A 15,549-nucleotide genomic window follows, 5' to 3' on the forward strand; every position below is an offset into this window, starting at 1 on the left:
ACAGAGAAATGGATGAACGAGAATAAATTATTCTAGTCATATTATTTAGACGTTTTGGAAGACTCAACAAGAAACTTGCAAAGGTAGACGCTGATATAAATTATTTATTATTTATTTATTTATAAAGTATTTTAACCAATATTTTAAACTACAATTATATTTTCCTGCAATGGTATACTAATTAGCATTATTTACCAACAAGACGGCTTTTACCTTGACTGATGATGATGACTGAAATAAGTATAATATATAGAACAGAAAGTTAACTAAAATCATTTTGGGCGGTCCCAATAATCATTAGAAACATGCGCAAATCAAGCAACATGTTCTTGGTTGTTACTTGAATTGGTTTTAAAATCCGAATTCGGTTGCTCTCCTTTAAACGAATTCAAACCAAAGGAAGTAGTTTTACCTGCACTGGAATTGACAGAGCTACTTTTGGTTCCTCTAAGTGTTGAAGACAGCCCGTTAAATCGTTTACGCACCTCTTCTGTCCAGAAACTACGAACATCCTTACTTCTTAAACAATACAGAACGAAGATAGCAAACCCTTGGAGAGAATTCAGGATACAGAAGAGTATCTGAATCACATTGGTGGCACTACCAATTACAAAGAATCCAATAACCCATGTCAATCCCATAATTACTGATATGCATGCTGCATTTTGCAGTAAGTGCCTGCTTTTGTTGTGTTCGTGAGCTTGTGCTGTTATTTTACCAAGTTTACTTATGCTGCGTAACACCATAATAAAGACAACCGTATTAAAGAGTAATACGATTGCAATAGGTAATACAACGCTGTAATACATACGGGTTACAACAAGGAAACAGCTGTAAACAAAAATACACACAGTTTTAAAGTGGTATATTCTATTATTATTATTATTATTATTATTATTATTGTTAGTGTTAGTGTTATTATTATTATTATAGAACAACTTAAACATTAAATGTAATATATAATATGTTTATTTTAAAGAAAATATGAAGTAGCAAACAATGAAAATATATGTAAAGGAAATGAGTTTGCCATAAATGAAACTCAATGTTCTCAATAATATGTTGTAGTTAAAGGATGTGTACACTTCATATCAAACCGTTTTTAATTATGAGGCTAGTCGAATTATCGGAAAGCTGCGAGTTGGTTTACTAAATATTTATAACATATTAATAGATTACAATGTAATGTTACCATTTAAGTTATTTTAATTAATGTATGCTGCTTTTATTTCTTGAATTGTTTCTAAATAAATGTTGTAACTTACTAGTCTTTATTTGCATAATTTTCAACATCAATACCAACAGTAATAGCAACAATCACAGCTGGTAGACCTGTAAACAATAAATGTATATATAGTGATAATCACACATCCTAATGTATAACTTAAAAAGTAAGCCCAATGAATCAATTTTTCCATTTGAAAACATGCTTTGACAACAAACTGCCATAATCAATTACTTCTTTTTTATCATGTAGTTAGTTTAGATTAGCTAATACTTGTCATTTTGTATGTTTGTGCACTTACCCCAAGCAAAAAGACAGGCTTTTAAGAAAAACCTAGAAACGTGTGTATTATAAACTTTCACGATCAAGTAATACAGGTTAATAGACTGCACAGACATCCAAAACATAGACGTCAACAAAAAGTAGTGAATCAGTCCAGCAATGGCCGTACAAGAACTTTTTTTATCTTTTCTGTCAATCCCAACCAGAAAGATCAGATACAAGCAGAGTAGTGATACACACAGGTGGCATAATATTTGTTTTGGTTTACTCTTTCGTAGCTTTCTGAAATGTAAAAAAAATGAAACAGCATCTGTAATTTAACCTGAGTGAATTGTGAGGTTGAAAATGTATAATATTGTTTTGTTGTCATCACATTGAACTGAACTGTTTATAAAAAGATAAGAATGTTATCAATGAAAAGTTTTGAACAATTAAATTGAAAAAAGATTAGTTAATCATAAAATTTAATATATTTCAAAACATTTCACAAAACTTTTTGTGAAAAAATTATATTTTTGTAAACACGGACGAGCTCTCATCATTTTAGAATAAACTCATTTTTATAAACATAGAGTCAACTTCATTAGTTGAAATTTACGAATGAAGAACGATTACCATTTTGTCCCTAATCTAAGATGTAGTCTGCGATTTATTCTATAGTTGGAAATAATACAAAAAATGCAGTTCAATAAAAATGTGTATTTTAATTTAAACCAATCTAGCTACCAAAAGTATTCAATACTTAGTAAGTATATGAGTTGTTTCTGAGTAAAACCAAGATTTGCAGATCACTATAATTAGCTATATTATACATTATTGTGAAAACAAGTTCCCCTTAATAAACATAAATATTATTGTTTTGGTTACTTTTTGTATGGTAACTTCATTACCTAATTAAAATCCAATTATCATTGTAATTTAAAAAAAAAACAAATTTCAACTTGTAATGATAAATGTTATGAATTAATTTCGATCCTACCTGTTGATTGTAAAAGAGACTAAAGTTGCAAGTAAACAAACGATTGAAACACCAAGACCAATATTTGTGATGTACCTTGGAATCGGTGAATCTTCTTGACCTGGATAAAAGTTCTAAATGGAAAAATACAATTTAATTTTTATAATGCGGTACCATTACTGACTAGTCTTGATATGAGTTGGGCTGGTTTTAAATGGATTTAACAGCCTACCACATTGTCTATAGTTCAGTCTGGTGCTGAGAAACCATAATATTGTTTTAATTCAATCCTTTCTGGACTGCATTTTGTATACCTATTGAAGGATTTATAATACTATTTTCACTAATACACTATAGTGTCGCACTATAAAAATTATTAAGAAGCACCTAATAACTTGATTGATGATGTTCAATGAATATTCTATTAAAATCATAATATACTTCATCATTGTATAACTATTGAAGGATTTATAATATGTTTACTAATATACTGTAGTGTCAAATACACAGACAGTGAAACCATAATACGTAGCCATAACATCGGCAATGGTTCGCTCACTCGCTCCATGGTTCTGGTGGAAGAACCATGGAGAACTTATCGGATATAAACCGTAGGTCCAGTGTACACACAGCTCATAGTATATCTTTCGAGACAAGTAGTGTACTAGTCCACACAAACACAGCCACTGTCACACACAGCCACTGTGCAATTGGGACTGGACCGACTGGACCGTTTTAGAGGTTTACCTGTTGGTCCAGATCCTTCACTAACAGAGTTAATGAGAAGTTGAATAAAACAAGAACAAAACAAGTACATAAAAATTTGGATAATTAATGATGTTCAATAAATATTCTATTAAAACCTAATGTCGTTTTTTTTTTACACTCTCAAGCATTGTTGAATAGCAATTCGAACAAAATTCATTCGGTGAAAGATGAACATTTGTTCTATTTTATCTTTATCTTTGCTTCACCTTTCATCTTTCACCTCATGAATTTATTTAAATCATAGCACTCATAGAAATGCATTATCTGTATGCTACGTTTGCTATAGAACTTTCATAACTTGCCATAAGAATTGCAAAATTTGTTAAATGGTCACAATGACAAATTTGTCTGTCACTGCCATCCAACGATCCATTAGCTAAGTAGCATCCAGCACTTGACCATCCACCATTACCATCATCAAGTTCAAAATCCCAAAACACACAGACTGTCTTATTATTTTTTTTGGATATCTAAATAAAAAGAAATTGGAATGATTATAAATGAATGAGGTAATTTTAACAATTATTGGCCAACTAATATCCCTGCTTTCAACTAGTCATGATGTACTAAAAGTATATCTGCTGACTACAGAATGAGACTTGACATGTAACATATTTATCAAACTTTTTATTTTTGTGATAAAACATGGTAACATAGAAAGAGTCGGATCAAACAAGAATTGTAAGCATATTATCTCAACTTTCATGTGGAGAATCGCACTCTATAGGGTACAATCAACAAGGCTTTATTTATAATACTAGATGGCACGCTCGCTTCGCTCGCGTACCATCTAGGTCGTGCCCACAGATGGTTCTCGAATACACAGTATTTTCCAGCGAGAAAAAAATGGAGATTTCAAATGTACGTACTGCAGGACTATAATACATTGTCGTTTACAGAAACGAATAAATATACACGATGATTTATGTAGTCAGCTAAAATTAGCACCCTGGGAATTACTTCCGAGAGAGAAACAAAATGAGTCAAATTTTTTTATTTGGACTCATTTAAACAAACCCAATTTGTGTTTTGTATGTAACATTAAGGGTTGAGGGATGGGGGAAGAAGATAGGTACAAAGAGGAAACATTTTAAAATATATTCTTATCCACTCAGTAACGAAATATTGTTTTTAATGTTTTATAGGCCTATAAATAATATACCACTAAATACAGTAAAACATTTACGATTTAATACTTTGTTAAAACTCTCACTGTCATAGTCGATTGGAATAGTAAAGTACATGTAACGATACACCACTACGTACGTTTATATATTTTTAAATTATTAATTAATACAAACGTTGAGAAGCAACTGTCAGTAATAACGTTTATTTATTTGTATATTATATGTTTATAATCTAACAGTAGGCCCTACCCACATTCACAGTAATAAAGTTTATTTGTATATTTGTTTATATTATATCTAACAGTACCAACACTCACAGTAAGAAATTTGCGATTCAAATTGCGAACAAAGTTGTTAATACCTTAACAGTATTGTACAGCATTGCAATACTATTTATGTTTATTCTCCAAGGGGGCCCATAAATCTAAATCTATACCTCTATGGTTAAACCAAATAATTTGGAATGTTCCATTCATCACAAATCAATACATTTGTAAAAACATTACATGTATCAAAATAGCATTTTTTAAAGAAAATCGGCCTGTCTTCAACATTATGATGCTGTACTCGAACTGTTCAACCGGTTTTCAGCTATTAAAAACAATTATCGTAGGAGGAGATAGGAAAATGCGAAGTGTCCTCGTATTATTGTATGCGGGTATTTTTCAATTTGACATCATCATTAGACAGTGTATACCACGATCAGAAAACACCCCTATTTGGGGCAAATCGTTGAACCTAAATTCGTTTTAATCGTCAATAACTAATTATCGAACTCAATTTAATTAGTAAACAGAGTTACATCAGGTGGTTAAAATCAGTACCGAAAGTACGAACCAACTTTATATACCATCGAGTAAACATTCTAGAAATAACGCTCGATTTACCGATTTTTGCCCTTACGTAAATTTATATATAGACTAGATGGCACGCTCGCTTCGCTCGCGTACCATCTAGGTCGTGCCCACAGATGGTTCTCGAATACACAGTATTTCCAGCGAGAAAAAAATGGAGATTTCAAACAGTGTACGTACCGCAGGACTATAATACATATTGTCGTTTACAGAAACGAATAAATATACACAATGATGTATGTAGTCAACCAAAATTAGCACCCTGGGAATTACTTCCGAGAGAAAAACAAAATGAGTCAAATTTTTTTATTTGGACTCATTTAAACAAACCCAATTTGTGTTTTGTATGTAACATTAAGGGTTGAGGGATGGGGGAAGAAGATGGGTACAAAGAGGAAACATTTTAAAATATATTCTTATCCACTCAGTAACGAAATATTGTTTTTAATGTTTTATAGGCCTATAAATAATATACCACTAAATACAGTAAAACATTTACGATTTAATACGGTACTTTGTTAAAACTCTCACTGTCATAGTCGATTGAAATAGTAAAGTACACCACTACGACGTTTATATATTTTTAAATTATTAATTAATACAAACGTTGAGAAGCAACTGTCAGTAATAACATTTATTTATTTGTATATTATATGTTTATAATCTAACAGTAGGGCCTACCCACACTCAAAGTAATAAAGTTTATTTGTATATATTTTTATATTACATCTAACAGTACCAACACTCACAGTAAGAAATTTGCGATTCAAATTGTGATCAAAAGTGGTTAATACCTTAACAGTATTGTACAGCATTGCAATACTATTTATGTTTATTCTCCAAGGGGGCCCATAAATCTAAATCTATACCTCTATGGTTAAACCAAATAATTTGGAATGTTTATTTCTATATTATATGTTTATAATCTAACAGTAGGGCCTACCCACACTCACAGTAATAAAGTTTATTTGTATATATTTTTATATTACATCTAACAGTACCAACACTCACAGTAAGAAATTTGCGATTCAAATTGCGATCAAAAGTGGTTAATACCTTAACAGTATTGTACAGCATTGCAATACTATTTATGTTTATTCTCCAAGGGGGCCCATAAATCTAAATCTATACCTGTATGGTTAAACCAAATAATTTGGAATGTTCCATTCATCACAAATCAATACATTTGTAAAAACGTATATTAAATGTATCAAAATAGTATTTTTTTAAAGAAAATCGGCCTGTCTTCAACATTATGATGCTGTACTCAAACTGTTCAACCGGTTTTCAGCTATTAAAAACAATTATCGTAGGAGGAGATAGGAAAATGCGAAGCCTCCTCGCATTTTTGTGGCGGGTATTTTTCAAGACGGACATCCATTAGACAGTGTATACCACGATCGGAAAACACCCCTATTTGGGGCAAATCGTTGAACCTAAATTCGTTTTAATCGTCAATAACTAATTATCTAACTTAATTTAATTAGTAAACAGGGTTACATCAGGTGGTTAAAATCAGTACCGAAAGTACCAACCAACTTTATATACCACCGTGTAAAAATTCTAGAAGTAAGGCGCGATTTACCGAATTTTGCCCTTACGTAAATTTATATATAGATGCGTACCACTAAGCTCATGTAGTCCCAATGACAGATATGTACCGTCCTGTTGTACTACTAAAACGTAATGTTGAAATGTATAATTACCTCAGCAGGTATAAATGTTGTGACAATTGGATCTGATAAATTGTTCAGTTTAACTCCAGGTATTGACAATGAAATAATCTGACCATTGGTTCTTGTTGCATTATTTGACTGGTTTGTTGGAAATAGTGAACTGTCATTATATACTACTGTAACCACACGAAAATCAGATGTTCCTGTTTGAAAAAAAAAACAAATAAATCATTATTAGGGATGTTTTCTGATAAAAATCTGAACATACACTGTACATTATAATTACAATGTATTTTGTAAACGTTTATTTCTTTGAAACATTTGGAACAGTCATGTCATGCTTGTGTGTTGATTATTCATTATGAATAACGAGTACGTTGATGATGATCCTGATCATGTTGTATTTCAAAAATAATCGTCATTTGACCACTTACCATTGGAGGCTGCAAACATTTTAGTAATTGTTGGAGGAATATAAATACTGACAGATGCGGCATTTTTCAGCTCATCCTTCTTACTAAATCCTGTCACATTTACTATTGCACTAGTATCTGCAGATTGATAAGATGCGATTCCAATTCCAGTGTGATCAAGTTCATTTGTTTTAACACTTTGAGCTTGTACTGCTACGCTGCTGGTTACAAATTCATATTTATCGTTTTTAAGATCAACAACTGCTAATTGTTCTTCAAGGGATTCAACAATTCTACTAGGAGCTTGTGTTTGCATCTGACTCTCTAAAAGAACATCATCATCTACTTCAAACAGACTAGCAATAGTGCCAACTAATGTTGATGTCACCTGGATAAAAATTAAAACAAAGAAATATTAATATACATGGAAAACTCCAACTTTAATATGTTATGATGCAATGTATATAAATAAAATATAAACTCACTTCAGCAGATGTTGAATTTACAGAAGTAACACTTTCAATAATGTCTGCAGTTGCTTCCAAACCATCTGGTGTAATAGTGTCTGATTCAGTTGTTGTAATGTTGTTGACTGCAGTAATTACTTCCTCTGCATTTTCTTCAGTAACTGTGATCTAAAATGAATTACAATATAATAAGATAGTAAAACACGATGAACTAAAAGTAAGTAGATCAAATAAATTAATTATTAAATCATTATTAATTAGTTCATTACAATTAGATCTCAGTACTTGTAATAGTCAATATAACACTTTCTTCACTGACCATATTTAACCTTTCTAGAAGTTCATCAGATGTAGCATCTCTACCACAGTCTTGTAATATTACATCTTGCCACACAGCAGCCGACAGGCCATCACTATAGCATGTACACAAGCCTAGAGGCATACCATCTATTTATGACAAAATATAATATTTGTATCGCTCTATGATGAATACAGATTCTTGTGAGGCATACAATAACAATGTAATAACTCACCACAGCCAGGTAATAAATTGTCATGAATATCTTTCGTCTAAATATGTTTAACTAAAAGACGTCAGTGATTGTGTATAATGTGTTATTTTAATCAAATGCAAGCTGTCTAAGTACGGTATCACAAATGTCAGAAAGTAATAGGAACTTATGTGGTGCCATTCATCCTCCAGTACCTCACTTTTTATCAACATTTTATTTGAAATGAAAGAGTTTATCAAAAAAATAATGCACAAATCAGAAAACGACCATACAAAATGAAACCAGCTTACAATTGATTTTAGATTCTGGACAACCTTCTTCAGATGGTGTATTCTGACCGACATCAGCAGGTCCGAAAGTTAATCCATCTATTATCTCTACATTGCAACTCTCTAATAAATAAAAACAATGTATACAGGCTTATTATTGATTAAAATAATCTCAAAAAAACATTAAAATAAACAATTAATGTACGTGTTAAATGTATACAGATGGAGGATACAAAGGAATAGATTCAGGAAAAGGATGCAAACAGGAGTTACATTTCAAGAGTCTAAAATCTAGTTAAACATGTTTTTACCCGTGCTAAATATGACAATATTATCAGCATCTATAACTCCTTTATCTCCTATCTTTTTAAATTCTCCTGATAAATTTTTCCTGAAATTATTGTAACTTTGGTCTGTACTTGGTTTATATATGTTGATGTTAGCAATCACACTCCCAGAACGTAGTGTACGAACTTGAACAAATATATCAGTTATACTTATACTCTCAGTTAACTGAAAACAAGAGAAAATAATAAGTTATGGTGAGGAACTGCAGAGTCTGTTTCTACAAAAATAACCAACATTTATATAAAACAAAATTGTTTTGTAATTCGGCATGGTTATGTATTTATGTTGACACAACTATTGTGGAAAATAAGGTTATATGTGTGTATCATGTCAAAATTACAGTTAAAATTGAATACTTAAATTAGATAGTAATTGATTGTTGGTAGCAACAGACCATAGTATTTGTATAGTGTCCTGGAAGAAGCTAGTATAACTTTTTTAATATTGGATTTAGATAACTATTTAATTTTAATATTGGATTGATGCATATACGTTCTTCCTCTGAGAAAAGACATCAACTAACAAAAACATTGATTGATATGATTTTCAGTAGCTGATGGTGTACTTTGTACACTTGTCTATTATATAAAATATAATATGTATATGTATATACAGATAACGGCTATTCGCAGATATGCCATTATTCTAAATTCTTTATCAAAACCTACCAAGTTCTCAATTTCAGTTGAAGTGTTTTTGAATTCTTCCGAGGAAGGGTTGTTTAATGCAGACGTAAATTGTAAATTCTTGAAAGTTAATACTGTTGGTACAGTAAATGCATCTATGGATTAATAGAAACACATTATTATAATAAACTATTTTACTGAATAAACACTGAAATCAGCATGTCCTATTTACACATAGTTTCTGAAGTTAGTTAATGAAGTCTTAGTCTTTGTATATCAATACATCACAAAGAAATGAACACAGATTATAGTAGCACTATTCATAAATTCTTCATGGTCATAACGATTGGATAAAGGTATACCAAAGTAAGTAAATTGAGTATAGAGATCTTTTAATTCCACTATCCATGTAACTGTGTCTATGTTGCAATTGGATCACTATTCGTTTACATATTACTATTGATATACGTTTACCTGCAACAATAAGCGCTGCCTTCATTGATATGTCTGTTACGTCACCATGTGGCGATACTCCAAATGCTTTGCAGTAATAATAGCCTTAGTTTTCCAGACCAACTTCATTCATTGTGAGGAACTTTAGGCTTTGTGTTTCAGATGGGAGTTCGATGTCGTCTTTATACCAACGCCAGTTAATTGAGTAAGTTACAATACACTGGAAAGTGACTGTATTTTTTAGATTAGCACTCAGTGATAAAGGTTGAATTTCTGCTGTTGGTTCACCTAATTTATACAGTATAATACATTCAATGTGAATAATGTACAAACATTTGATTTATTCATTGTATCATTTATATCATGCATGCAAGTCCTAATCCAATATTAAGCCAAGATCTGACCTTGATAAATTAAGAAAGTGCAAAGTTTAGTTAATACCTGGTAGTATTTGACATAAGTTGCCTTCATATAATACACGACAGTTACATGCAAAGCTCGTTTCTAACTGTACACAAGTACCTCCATTTTGACATGGTGAAGAAGTACACGAATCTGTAATGAAAAAAAAAACGTTATCCAATATGTATAAGCAGTACAGCTAGTAGTACTCCTAGTCGACAACCTCATAATTTTTTATTGATTTGTTATTATATTCAAATGGAAATGCTAGCCGAAGCGCTCTACGAGAGCAACACATTCATTTGGTTATATTAGAAAAGACTCTTTATTTCTATAATTCTTCATCAGGTTAATTTTTGTGCCAGTTTTCTGTGGTTAGTAGCACTTTGTCCATACTATGCTGCTTGTATAGTTATTTTTTAAGTAGTAGTATTGTTTGAAACATTCCACATTCATGATCAAATAAATCATTAAACAAAAATACTTGCCTCCTATTTTTATTTCAAATTGACATGTACCACTGTTTTCCGAGTGGTCAAATCCAGTATAAATTACAGTATGCGTTCCAAAGGTAAATATATCTCCAGAATTACTTGTTGAACTTAATATAACAGATTTTCCAGAATTATCAATATACCTAGGGTCTGGCCAAGTAATGGCATTTCCAGATGTTGTAGTTGCTATATCAATGATGTCATCAGGACACTATAAAACCGGTGGTTCATTATCTACAAAAAATAATCATTAAATTTATAAAAATATCTTCACCTGAGACTGAGAAATAATATTATAAAGACAACTGTAACATTTACTACGGGATTGAAACATTTACAACACAATGGACTGATTGGGCTTAACATATTACGTCTACCGACATAAATATTTATTATTAAGTAAAGTTACATTAGTATACAGCAGGGCCTGGGGGTGGGGCCTGATGCGAAGCGAATTTTGTTAAATGACACCCCTAGATGGCCGGAAAAGACACTCTCGTGCAGCATGCTACCAATGAGCAAAAAGATCGTACTTTTTTCCTCCTTCTCAAACACGTCGATAATTTAAAGGACGATAACTATTTGTTGCCGTATGTTAGATGCGCGTGCTCTGTGCGGAACCGCCGATTGTTTGATCATTTACTCCGTATTTTGTTTTGCGTTCAAGTTCAATGCGAACGTACATCTAGGAGCAGCCCCGAAAAAAGCACACTGGTTGAAGGCAAATGCTATTTGCTAGCTCTATCTATAATATTTATTTACAGCAATTTGTTGAGGAATATAAATATTTAAATAGGTGATATTGATACATTTTAGTACGTATCGGCTGGTGGTCTAGAAAAAAATAATCGGATGCCATAATGTGAACTACAGTACTTGATACCATAGATATTATAGTGTAAAATATTAATATTCACTATAATCTTCTATGATACATTATACTTCATAGTCACACATAAATACTGATGTACGTCGGAAGGCTATATACTTTATGCATGCTGCCTGACTGCCAGTGATCTAAACAATTATAGGTACGCAGTTGTCTGGCGGTGTCCTTTGTACGAATCGTTCGTGCCCCAGTTCGCTATGAGACGCGTCAATATCATGTTACATGCAGGGACCAAACATTTATTTTTCAGGTTAAAATCGGCAATTCATTTGCAGCTTTTAGAAATTTACAGACATGTATCGCTAGTTGACGCTCATACAGAGAAGAAGGTTCACGAACAAGTTTACGAATTTTTCAATTTACAAACAACTTTTTGTACTGTGGGGCACGTATTTGGAGGATTTTTGGAGATGAGGGTGAGGTATTGGGCATGTCGGGGATGGGGGTTCGCAGTCGGTTAAGGGGGGTTCGCTGTAAAGGGGGGGTTCGCCCGAACCATAAAAACCCCCCTGGCTACGGGCCTGTACAGTATTAACAAGTATTATTGTAATCTTTTATTAACAATATACCAAATATAAAAAACAAAAGATTATTCCAAGTTACCTTCAACCGTGACATTAAATTCACATTTGTTCATGTTATTGCTGTTATCACTAGCAGTGTATACAACAGAAGTGGTTCCAATATTAAAAACACTACCAGGACTCGTTGAAGCAACTAGCGGTACTTTACCCGAATTATCTTCAACGTCAGGAGTTTTCCAACTTACTCTTGCATTAGATGACCTTTGATCAGTTTCTGTGAAAATGCTATCAGGATAAAATTTGAATACTGGATCTTGCTCATCTAATGAAAACAAACCATATAGAATTATCTGTTCATATTCATAAACTTATAACGTAACAGTATTCTAGTGCTTATGCTTTGCTTTATGCTCTGAATGTACCGGCGTGGGCAGTGTGACCTGAAACAGTGGTGGCGCCAGCGGGGGGGGGGGGGGCTACGGGGGCTCTATCCCCCTCGTCGGGGAGCCTAGCGCCCCCCCCCCCCCCCCGTCGGGGAACACGGGTACTTTTTGTCGGGGAATATAATATACAGTAAAAAACGTTCGCGTTCACTTCATGCTTCAGCGCCTAGAAAACCACGACGTTCCATTGACCGTGAGAGTACGTCAGAGGGCTATTATGCACTTTTATGCATTCATTTATTGCCAGCGATCTAACTTACTACTAAACATTAGCTAGGTACGCACTTGTCTGGCGGTATCCCTTTGTACGAATCGTTCAACGTTGGGTCGTTATGGTTTCGATCCAAGTCGGCCCTAAACCGTCTCGGCCAAAGTCAAGTCGGCCCCAAGTCAAGTCGGCCTCAAGTCAACTCGGCCGCAAGTCAACTCGGCCTCAAGTCAACTCGGCCTCACGTCAACTCGGCCAAAAAATAATCGGTCAACTCGGCCCATCAAAGTATGGAACGCAAAAAGTGCAAATAAAGGGGATTGATAAAATAATATTTCTTCACAATTTTTTAACTATGAATAATTCTGACTTTTAATGAATATTATTATTTAGACAATAATATATTTAGCAAAAAAAATAGGAATGATTTCACCAACTTTCCTTTATTTACGTTTAATAAAATTTCGTAGCTGTGCGTTTGCCAGCTTTTTCGATATCTACAACTGCTACGTGTTTTCGCTGACCGGGGGATTCCCCTTTTTTTAAAACGCAAATCATGCACAAAAACGATGTACGATCATTTTTTCTATGGCCAAATGGTGGAACGTAGGCCTCCGTCTTCGATTTCCTAAAATACGGTACCTGCACGTGTTTTTTGTAACACGCGGGTACTTCTAATCTATTCATATCGGCAATGAGTTCATTTTTTTATATGATATTATATTTTTTATTTCTTCATTTTTTTTAAAACGTGGATAGTAAGAATCGTAATAATATTAAGCACTTTTTGCGTTCCATACTTTATTGTGGCCGAGTTGACCGATTAGTTTTTGGCCGAGTTGACGTGAGGCCGAGTTGACTTGAGGCCGAGTTGACTTGAGGCCGAGTTGACTTGGGGCCTACTTGACGTGGGGCCGACTTGACTTTGGCCGAGACGGTTTGGGGCCGACTTGACCTGCAACCGTCGAGACGCGTGATATCAAGTTCCATACAGGGACCAAAATGTGTAATGTAGTTATTTTCCAGGCGAAGTTTACCGACGGTTACCGAAGGGAACACGGGTACTTTTTGTCGGGGAATATAATATACAGTAAAAAGCGTTCGCGTTCACTTCGTAGCTAGCTTCAGCGCCTAGAAAACCGCGACGTTTCATTGACCGTGGAGAGTACGTCAGAGTGATATTATGCACTTTATATGCATTCATTTTTGCCACCGACCTAACTTACTACTAAACAATAGCTAGGTTCGCACTTGTCTGGCGGTATCCCTTTGTACGAATCGTTCAACGTTGGGTCGAGACGCGTGATATCATGTTCCATCCAGGGACCAAAATGTGTACTGTAGTTATTTTCCAGGCGAAGTTTACTGACGGTTACGTCGTGTACTGCGTCGACGTACGCTACACTACAGCAAAAACGAATTATGTTAATTGTTCGTATGTTCACCAATTTTTTAATTTACAAGTAACCTTCTGTACCGTGGGGCACCTAAAATAAAATTTTCATCCATTACTAAACAAAAAAACATGCCATTTTCGCTTAGCCAACATCTTATTATAGCTAAGTTATTACATTTTCAATGTCCTGTATGTCATGAATTTCTCACCACTCGGAAGTCCAGATAGTACGCACGCATACACTTGGGAGGAATAAACTTATTTCCCCGACTGAAAAAGGTCTACGCTTGCGTTTTTTAAGCCTCTAGGCCTGATGTTTCCAAAGTATAAAATGCAATTTTTTGAAGACCTGCAGCTCTAGTTTTAAACAGTTTCTTAGCTCAGCCCCAACAATAAAGCTGGTCATATTTCGAAGTACAAGAAGTGCATTTTCCGGGACCTAACATCTCTATTTTTCAAACATTTCTTAGCTCAGTCACAACCATGATAGGGACTTATATATTTTGTTTCATGTTTTGAAGTATATTAAGTCCAATTTCCGGGACCTCCAACTCTATTTTTCTAAATTTTCTTTGAACTTTTATTTTTTAAATTGAAAAATATGGATTGAAACAGTCATCGCGCATCGTTTTTTTGCACGCAGTATTTTATTTATGCATTATAAAAAATGGAAAAAATGGCTACCCTAAATCTGATTAAAATGACCTCAAATGACGCTAGAACGCGTTGCTTCCGGGGGCTTCGCCCCCTGGACCCCCACCGGGGGCCCTTGGCGGCCCCCTGGCCCCAAGCCTAGTGATGCTCGCTTCGCTCGCATAGCCCCCTCGTCGGGGAATGTAGCCCCTGCGTCGGGAAGATCCTGGCGCCACCCCTGACCTGAAACAGGAAATTGTGGTAGAATAATTGAAAATAATAACAACATGATAGAACAATCAAAATGCAAAGGTAGACTGGATTCGCCAAAAACAAATACAGATGAGAAGAGAATGACTAGAAATTGCAAAGTGCCGCGAGCATATCTCTGTGATATGCCTAGCATAATGTAGTTTTGATGACGTGGGCCCTGTTACAACCGTTAATGTAGAAAACGCCAGCTAATGTCGAAACAACCGTTAATGTAGAACAACCCACTGCTTATGTAGTAAAACCTCCAGCTTATGTAGAAACACCAACAGCTTATGTAGTGAATAAAAATCAACACCAGCTAATGTTGAA

The 15,549-nt window shown here is 34.0% G+C and overlaps 2 protein-coding genes across 2 annotated transcripts; both read right to left on the minus strand.

Annotated features, from left to right (window-relative positions):
• Positions 1 to 283: 283 nt before the first annotated feature.
• On the minus strand, positions 284 to 7,400 carry LOC140039841 (adhesion G-protein coupled receptor G6-like). Its single transcript, XM_072085423.1, has 7 exons — positions 7,325 to 7,400; positions 6,921 to 7,093; positions 3,536 to 3,703; positions 2,487 to 2,599; positions 1,527 to 1,789; positions 1,266 to 1,332; positions 284 to 831 (listed from the first exon to the last, which is right to left on the minus strand). Exons 1-7 carry the CDS (start codon positions 7,341 to 7,343, stop codon positions 315 to 317), a joined length of 1,320 nt encoding a protein of 439 aa, XP_071941524.1. The 5' UTR covers positions 7,344 to 7,400; the 3' UTR covers positions 284 to 314.
• On the minus strand, positions 7,345 to 8,602 carry LOC140039391 (uncharacterized). Its single transcript, XM_072084993.1, has 5 exons — positions 8,573 to 8,602; positions 8,090 to 8,217; positions 7,789 to 7,938; positions 7,428 to 7,691; positions 7,345 to 7,371 (listed from the first exon to the last, which is right to left on the minus strand). The coding sequence occupies exons 2-5, from the start codon at positions 8,210 to 8,212 to the stop codon at positions 7,345 to 7,347; spliced, it is 564 nt and encodes a 187-aa protein (XP_071941094.1). The 5' UTR covers positions 8,213 to 8,217; positions 8,573 to 8,602.
• Positions 8,603 to 15,549: the final 6,947 nt, after the last annotated feature.

Source organism: Antedon mediterranea, chromosome 2, assembly GCF_964355755.1.
Source record: "Antedon mediterranea chromosome 2, ecAntMedi1.1, whole genome shotgun sequence".
NCBI classification, from domain to species: Eukaryota; Metazoa; Echinodermata; class Crinoidea; order Comatulida; family Antedonidae; genus Antedon; species Antedon mediterranea.

Excerpts from the sequence above, each read along its gene's own strand:
- LOC140039841 (XM_072085423.1), bottom strand. Across the intron at positions 3,704-6,920 it reads CAACATTTATACCTGCTGAG|ATATCCAAAAAAAATAATAA; the intron begins GTAATTATACAT and ends CTTTTTATTTAG. Across the intron at positions 832-1,265 it reads AATTATGCAAATAAAGACTA|CTGTTTCCTTGTTGTAACCC; the intron begins GTAAGTTACAAC and ends TTTTGTTTACAG.
- LOC140039391 (XM_072084993.1), bottom strand. The coding sequence starts at position 8,212 with ATGCCTCTAGGCTTGTGTACATGCTATAGTGATGGCCTGTCGGCTGCT. Across the intron at positions 7,939-8,089 it reads TTCTAGAAAGGTTAAATATG|ATCACAGTTACTGAAGAAAA; the intron begins GTCAGTGAAGAA and ends AATTCATTTTAG. Across the intron at positions 7,692-7,788 it reads TAAATTCAACATCTGCTGAA|GTGACATCAACATTAGTTGG; the intron begins GTGAGTTTATAT and ends ATTTTTATCCAG.